This window comes from Arachis hypogaea, chromosome 18 (assembly GCF_003086295.3).
Source record: "Arachis hypogaea cultivar Tifrunner chromosome 18, arahy.Tifrunner.gnm2.J5K5, whole genome shotgun sequence".
Classification (NCBI taxonomy): domain Eukaryota; kingdom Viridiplantae; phylum Streptophyta; class Magnoliopsida; order Fabales; family Fabaceae; genus Arachis; species Arachis hypogaea.
In genome coordinates, this window is record NC_092053.1 from 9,998,185 (window position 1) to 10,006,900 (window position 8,716).

General features: G+C 32.5%; 1 protein-coding gene across 1 annotated transcript; it reads right to left on the reverse strand.

The window, feature by feature from the left end:
* Window positions 1-248: 248 nt before the first annotated feature.
* Window positions 249-3,015, reverse strand: LOC112773315 (uncharacterized). The gene is made up of 3 exons (XM_025818394.3): window positions 2,136-3,015; window positions 1,911-1,988; window positions 249-1,797 (listed from the first exon to the last, which is right to left on the reverse strand). The coding sequence occupies exons 1-3, from the start codon at window positions 2,724-2,726 to the stop codon at window positions 625-627; spliced, it is 1,842 nt and encodes a 613-aa protein (XP_025674179.1). The 5' UTR covers window positions 2,727-3,015; the 3' UTR covers window positions 249-624.
* Between the last annotated feature and the right edge of the window lie 5,701 nt (window positions 3,016-8,716).

Sequence of the window (8,716 nt, forward strand, 5' to 3'; positions counted from 1 at the left end):
CAAAATTTTTTCATATTCTCATTAGTTTTTTGGGTGTGTTTATGAATGGAATTCACTCAAAGGAAATTTGTTTCAAATGATGGTTTCATGATTGTGAAGATTAAAGAATTGCCAATACCGAACTTTAATAATTAAACCATTAAGACTCGAACATGCTATGAATATGGCTAGTTGCCGAACTTTATGATAGGGATTTATTAAACAAAAAATCTTATTAGTACTATTACTGTCAACTTTTAAATGGTGCTTTAGAGGTGCCACAACCATAGCCATTGATCCCTATTGTGAGTAAGTGAATCTTTCACTGGTGTCATTGTCAAATAACCTTGTCATGAGAGGCATGTTATGACTTGTGATTGTTGTCCACTTGTCTTGTGTCCTGATTAATTATTTGAGCAAATAAGAGACCCCGCTCTCTCTTCTTTTCATTTTTGAATTCTAAGTTCTTTTGAGGCTGCAGTAGCACACGACATTGAGATTATAGAAAGGATCCAAGCCAGAATCCATATAAAACAAGGTAACTAACTAAACAGTTTAAGGATAAGTTTTGGTTGTTACTACAAGAACTATTTGATCAACTGGTTTCAATGTGCATTGGAGCTGAGAATAATAACCATCACCCATTCACCTGGCTGGGTTCCAACCTCTCCTACCCCCATGATGATGAAATGGTCTTCTCCCACAGTTAGCAGATGAACCTGGATGAAATTGATGTGGAGCATGGTGATTGAATGGAACAGAGTTAGAATCCAAACTATGGTTTGTTTGTGACTGAAATCCATTGGATGAAGAACCCTGCTGTCCAGCATATATAGGAGGATGCTGAATCTGAGGGAATGGTGAGTTCATATTCAACCCGAATGGCATTTGGTTTTGACCCCAATTACCCTGTGGATACATAGCTTGCTGTGCTAATATATTGGGTTGCACCCCAGGAAACATTGTTGCTAGTAGAAGCACTTGGTTGGGATTCAACTGCTGCTGAAAGGGAACAACCGGTTGAGGCCACTGATGAGGAATTTGAGTATTTGGTGTCAACCATGGTGCTGCAGGCTGAGGCTGCGGAATTGTAGCTGTATTTGTCCAAATTCCAAATGGAGGGTTGGCATTTGCAGGAGTGAATGGGGGAACTACGGTTGTCACTGCATAGGAGCCTTGAGCGTTGCCTGAAAATGTTGACGGTTGCGCATGATCATGCAATGGTGCAGCTGGAAGAAAAGGGCCTTGTGCGTGGCCTGAAAATGTTGAATGTTGTCTGTGATCATGCAACGGTGCGGGCAGTGCAAGAAGGCCTCGTGCATTGCCTGCAAAAGTTGAATGATGTCCATGATCATGCAATGGTGCGGCTGGAGCAACAGGGAAAGCAGGCATAGGCAGCACACCTTCTGGTGGAGACCTCTTTCCCTCCTTTCTCCTACCTCCAACATTTTGATCACTACTGCCTCTCTTTGTCATTCTTAGTTTTCTCAAGTATTCAGCCTCTTTCTCATCATCCAAAAACTCCTCATCATTATCACCAGATGATGCATCATATCCTTTCTTAAATAGATCAGCATTGCTGTTAAGGACAAAATCAGTGAATTCCGGAACAAACGATATCGAAGCTCCTTGATAGATCCCTTTGGGGACTTGATTCTCTGAATTGTATCTTACAACATAATAGGGGCGTTCCACATGCCCAAATATCTCATCGATTGATCCCAGAGGTGTTCGAGTTTCAGTTATCCAGAGAATTGAACCTTCATTAAGAGGGTGGTGATTCTCCATGCTTTTGATAGTGACCTTAGCACCAATAAACTGTAAAACAAATCACTTGATAAAGCTGTCGAATCCAACACACAAGGAAACTTGGAACAGAAAAGAAACTAAAAAGTTTGAAGTGGAATCCGTAAAGATTCCTGTTAGCTTACTGATACAACAACTCCCACTGGAAGCATCTGATGGTGTGGTCCCAATGTTACATTCACCGGAGCAACAACAGGAAGAATCTGAAAAGTTCACATCCAAAAAAATAAATAAATAAATAAAAAACAAAATCTCAAACCAAAGAATAGTTCCAAAACAAAAAGCAAAAATTTCGAACATAGCACTATCTAAGTATTTTTCAAGTCTTGGATAATGGAATAGAACAACACCTCAAGCTCATTCTTTGACCTAATGGATCTCAGAAGACCACCATCGTCATCGTCATCGTCATCGTCATCCCTATCAGATTCTATAATCTCACCTTCTTCCGGCTCACTTCTCTCACCATCACGCTCTTCCATCTTCACGTCACTGCTTTTTGCTGGAGAACTTGAATACGGTGAAGAAGAAGCGGAAGCGCCACTCTTAGACTCAGAATTCTCACAAGAACCCTCATCATCTGCATGATCGTCATCACTTCCACCACTTCCACCCGCTAAGCTAATTTGTTCAATCCCTTCCCTAATCCTACTGCTACTACCCAAAGCCCCCACATTTACACTCTCATCAGCTCCAGCTCCATGTTCTTCCACAACACGGGTCGACCCTGAGCCGGAAACAATCGGTTCCGAGCCACCATCTGTCTCATTCTGTGCAGACATTTCCTCGATTTCGGGAACATAATCGAAATTGATGAAGGAATCGGCGATGGCATAGTCCTCTTCAGCCTTAGTTTCAGGTTGTGGTTGTGGTGGTTGTGATTGTGATTGTGATTGTTGTTGCTGATGTTGTTGAGGTTGGGGCGATGAGAACAACGCCATGTTCGAACACAGCACAAAAACGAGGGTTTGTGACTTTGGTGATGTTGGTATATGGAAACGGAAATGGAAGTATTAATAATGGGAAGAAGAAAATTTCCATATCTGAAGGAAGAAACGAGGTTTGTGATGGTCTTGGGTTTTGGTTTCGGTTTCAGTTTTGGAACGTGGTTTTTACCTTTTTTTCCGATCGTTAAACGCTTAAACCCTAGGCGCGAAACGCAGGGTATCCTCTATACGGTGTCGTTTTTATGGTCTTTTTAATTAAATTTTGTTTCCCTCCAGTACCCGGTGGGGCTGCTCTCCGGAGAACCAGATATGTAAGACAACACAAATTGAAGTGGTTTAGAATACCGCCGAGGTTGAATAAAATATACTTATCATGTTTAAGATTTAAACTTTACGGTCGTTAATAGTTAATACGCCCAGAAAGGTTTGATATCTTAATTTGGAAAATAATTTATGTCAATAGATTTGACCTATTTAATGATCATTTATTTAAAAATGTTATTTGTAATTTAACATGTATTTTATATTAGTAGCTGATTTTGGTGATTAATTTTAGTATACATGTAGCATAGTTCTAATTTATTTTAGATTAATGTTACATGTAAACATATTTTTATAAACACTCTCACTATACATACGAGTCTTTTTAGTAAATAAATCCAAGCAAGTTAATTCTAACTCAAAATTCACTTTCATAATGCACGCCGTTCTTCTACGCGTTCTTCCTTCAATGTTTGTATCCCGTGTTTCTCCTCTTCCTCCTCCTTCTTTACGTTCTTTTTTTTTTGTGTTCTTTCTTTTTCACGTGTTTCATCATTATCGTCGTCGTTTTTGTTGCTGCATTTTTTTTCCTCCTCTTATTTCTATTAATTTTGCAACATTACGTATTTTTTTGTTTGATTTTTTTCTCCCAAGAAGAATTATGAGAATGAAATAAAAAGATGAAGAAGAAGCAACGGAAGATGAGGAAGAGGAAGAGGAATTTTGAATTATGCAAAACTTATTAGAATACAAATACACCTAAAATTTTTTAAAGTACACCAAAATTTTTTCAAAATAACGAAAAGTTTTTCATAATATACCAAAACGAAAATGGAACAGATTTATCACAATAATAATTCAGATTCATAACTCCTACACCGAAATTTTGTTACAAATATACAAAAATGTTTCTTTTAATGCATTTTTTTCTTCTTCTTTTTTTCTTATTTCTTTTTTTCTTTCTTTTAGTTGAATGAATGTAAGTTCATCATCTTCCAAGTAATTTTACAACATTATGTGTTTCTTTTTTTTCTTTGTTTTTTTTTTGCTTTTATTCTTGTTAAGAGAGTAAAACAAGAAAAAATTTGAGAAGGTAAAACAAGAAAGAAAAAATTTGAGAAGGTAAAACAAGAAAGAAAAAATGAATAAGAAAAAAAAAAGAAGTAGATGATGATGATGATAAAAAAGAAGAAGTAGCAGAAAAAGATAATGAGGAAGAAGAAGAAGATTTTCAGAATACAAATATATCGAAAATTTTTCAAAATACATTGAAAGATTTTTAAAATACACCGAAAATTTTTTAAAATACACCGAAACAAGAATGGAACTAATTATCACAATGATAATTGAGATTCATAACTCTTACACCAAAATTTTGGAATAAATGTACAAAAATATTTTTTTAATACATTTTTTCTCTTATTTTTTTATTTCTTTCTTTTTTTTAGTTGAATAAATGTAGATTCATCATTTTTCAAATAATTCTGCAGCATTATATTTTTTTCTTCTTCTTTGTTTGATTTTTTTTGTTTTTATCTTATTAAGAGAGTAAAACAAGAAGAAACTTGAGAAGGTAAAACAAGAAGGAAAAAATAAATAAAAAAAAAGATGATGATGATGATGATGAAAAAGAAGAAGAAGAATCAACAGCAGAAGATGAGGAGGATGAAGAGAAAGAGTTTTAAATTATGCAGGACTTGTCAGAATACAAATACACCAAAAAATTTTCAAAATATACCGAAAGATTTTCAAAATACACCAAAAATTGTCAAAATACACTGAAATTAGAATAGAATAGATTCATCAGAATAATAATTCATATTCAGAACTCATACACAAAATTTTGCTACAAATGCACAAAAATATTTTTTTAATGTATTTTTTTCTTCTTCTTTTTTTCCTTCTTTCTTTCTTTCTTTTAGTTGAATAAATGTAGGTTCATCCTCTTCTAAGTAATTTTGTAGCATTATGTATTTTTTCTTCTTCTTTGTTTGATTTTTTTTATTCTTGTTAAGAGAGTAAAAGAAGAAGAAACTTGAGAAGGTAAAACAAGAAGGAAAATATGAAAAAGAAAAAAAAGAAAATGATGATGATGACGGTGATGAAAAAGAAGAAGAAACAACCACAAAAGATGAGGAGGAGGAAGAGGAAGAGTTTTGAATTATGCAGAACTTATCAAAATAAAAATACATTGAAATTTCTTAACAATAACACATAAATTTCTTAGTTTTTACACCGAATTTTGCTACAAATACACAAAAATATATTTTTTAATAATTACGACACATAAATTGAGTTTGAAAACAACACACAAAAATGATTGAATTATCAACAAAAACACATCCAAATCAATTTTGGATCAAGCAACGTCATCAATATGGCGAAAATTCTACGATAACAATAATAACAACGACGATAACGATAACGACGATACGTGTAAAAAAAAGACGACAATGACTATAGTGATGATGATCATCATGATGAAGATGATGGAGGAGAAGGAGGAGGAGAAGAAATTCCGATAAGAAAAGAAGGAGAAAGAGGAGGAAAAGGTGGTGTTGATAACGACGATAACGAAAGAGAAAAATAAAGAAGAAGAAGGATGTGTAAAGCAGGGGTGCGAAAAAGAACGTGCGCGCGTGAGTGTAAATGACTTATTGAACTTGTTTGGTTAATTAACTTGTATGTAGAAATTTATTCTTTTTATAATTAAATCCAATTAAGTTGGTATAAAGTCTAGTGAAAAAAATACGTGTATATGTCATTATTCTTTTTTTTTTCGCATTTTTTGCAGCACACAAAATTTTTGAGTATCTTATCGATATAGCACACAAATTTTTGTATATAACACATAAATCTTTTCACATAAGATAGCACATAAATTTTTCCAACAAATATATTTTATTAGTTGGGTGAGTCAATCTTCTAAGTATGTAGTTCGCTAAAAATTTTTATATTGTAAATCAATATTTATGTGCTATGCATTAAAATTTTTGTTTTATACACCAAAAATTGTGCATATTTCATTAGTATAGTATATAGATTTTTGTATATAGCACACAAATTTTTATATATAGTACAAAAAATTTTGCTGCGAATGTATTTTATTAGTTGGTGAGTCAATGTTCTGAGTATGTAGTCCTCCAAAAATTTCTGTGCTGCACGTTAAAATTTCTATGCTATACACTAATATTTTTGTGTTGTACACCAAAATTTATGTGTTATGTGTATTTTAGTACAGTATACAAATTTTTGTATATAGCACACAAATTTTTGCTGCAAATATATTTTGTTAGTTAGGTGAGGCAATATTCTGGGTATATAATTCTCCAAAAGTTTATGTGCTACACCTTAAAATTTATGTGCTATCCATATTTTGGTGCATATTTCATTGGTTTGAAGAAGAAGATGAAAACGACATGGACAATGATGATGATAATAAAAGAAGATGAGGAAGAAAAGAAAAGAGAAGAAGAAATTAAACAACAATAACAACATCAACCAGACGAAAAAGAAGAAGACAGCGGCGATAACGACGACGGCATTGACAGCAGAGACGATGACAACAATGTTGAAGAAAAGAATAAGAAGATTATGATGACGATGATAACGAAAGAAGAAGAAGCGTATCCACATTGGTCCAAAAAAGAAGAGCGCGCAAGACTTAGTTAAAAACTTTGTTCAAAATATATTTGGACGTCTAGTATTTTTCATTTATGTATCTATTTAAATTAGATTTCTTTAAAGTGATAAGATGGATAAAAAATATATATAATTATTTTTAAATTAAGATAATAAAAAATATATATATATCATAAAAATTATAAATTTAATAGTGATTAAATTATTATTTTATTATGTTATTAATTTTTTCATTTTAAATTTTTTTGTCATCTATTATATCTCTTATTTTTTTGGTCATCCTTAAGCGCTCTTTGCTAAGTAAGGAATGCTACACTCCTTGTTAATTCATCAAATCTCAACTCTTTATTTATTATATTTTATAGGGATAAGTATTGTTTTGGTCCCTAACATTGAGGGCCAGAATCGAAACCGTCCCTGGTGTAATTTTTGATTTAGAATCGTTCTTAATGTTGCATTTTATTTTAAAATCGTCCTTTCTAATAATTTTTTTAAATGACAAAAATACCATTTTTCCACCATTTCATTCTTTTTGTTCTTCTTCTTCTAAAAGAACATTTTTCTTCTATTAACAAAACTCAAAATTTCAAATTTTTAAATACAGTTAACAAAATTCAATTACAAGAATTAAAAATACCCAAATTCATCTTCAATTATAAAAATAAGAAATTTATAAATTTAATTATCAAGAAATCAAATACAAGAACAAGACCAAAAATTAGGAAGAAACAAAAAATTCAAAAACAAAAAAAAGCAACAGCAATCCAGAAATCAGAACAAGAACATCACCAACAATAAAAATTAGAGAATTAGGGATTATGATGAACAAATCCATTATTCAAATCTAAATTCAACAAATCAACACACAACAACGATAAAATCAGAAAATAACAAATCAAAATCAGATTAGAAGTAGAAGCAGAAGCAACCCAGAAGATGTAGAAGCAGAAGCACTCAAGCAGAAGTAAAAAGCAGAAGACGAAGCAGAAGATGCAGAAGCAGAAGCGCTCAAGCAGACCCAGAAGAAGCAGAAGACGAAGCAGAAACAGAGGTCGAAGCAAGAAGCAGAAGCGGTGAGGTGGCGAGGAGCAGCGGCGAGGATCATTGGCGAGAACGCGGCGGTAAGGAGCAGTGGTGCAGAAGCAGAAGCTCTCTCCCTAGCTCGCGACAGCGACGGCGACGGCAGCTCCAAGCTTCGCCGGCGTCGTTCCCCCTCCCCTACCCCCTCTCCCTTTCCCCTTTTTCTTCCCCCTCCCCCCTGCGTCCTTTTCCTTTTCCCTTTCCCTTTCTCCCCTCCCCCTCGTGTCTTTTCTTTTTTTATTTTATTTTTTATTTAAAATAACGATTTATAAAAAGAGCGTAGTTTTGTCATTTATAAAAATAAATTTATTAGAAAGGACGATTTTAAAATGAAATGCAACATTAAGGACGATTCTAAATAAAAAATTACATCAGTGATGGTTTCAATTCTGACCCTCAATGTTAGGGGTCAAAACAATACTTATCCCTATTTTATATGAATGATTTAGAATTAAAAAGGTAACCTGTTAATCGGATTTTTTTAGAAATAAATAATTTAATTATTTTATTAATAAAATATGTAATTTTAGCGTATTTATCAATTTACATCATATTAATTTATCTCGTTTATCGTGTAAACAAAATAATTATGAATGTACTCGTTTACAATGTTCGTTTACATTGTAAACTGAGATATACATAATTTAAAAAAATATACACATCTCGTTTATAGTGTAAACGAGATATATTCATAATTATTTCGTTTACACTATAAACGAAATATGTGTATTATTATAAAAAAATATGATTAAAATAATATCAAATTTTTATTTTATTTTTAAATTAATCCAATTTTTAAAAATTATATTTTAAAATAGTTACGCTACGTATTTAAAACTAGTGATTTGAAACTACCTATTTAAAATCAGTACATTATTTTTTTGAATCAACCCATTTAAATTAGTACTTAAAAAGAGTATATCAAAAATAGATTGAATTGGATTAATTTAAATTTGAAAAAAAAAAAGATTGTACGTGTTTAGATTTTATGATGAGAAGAA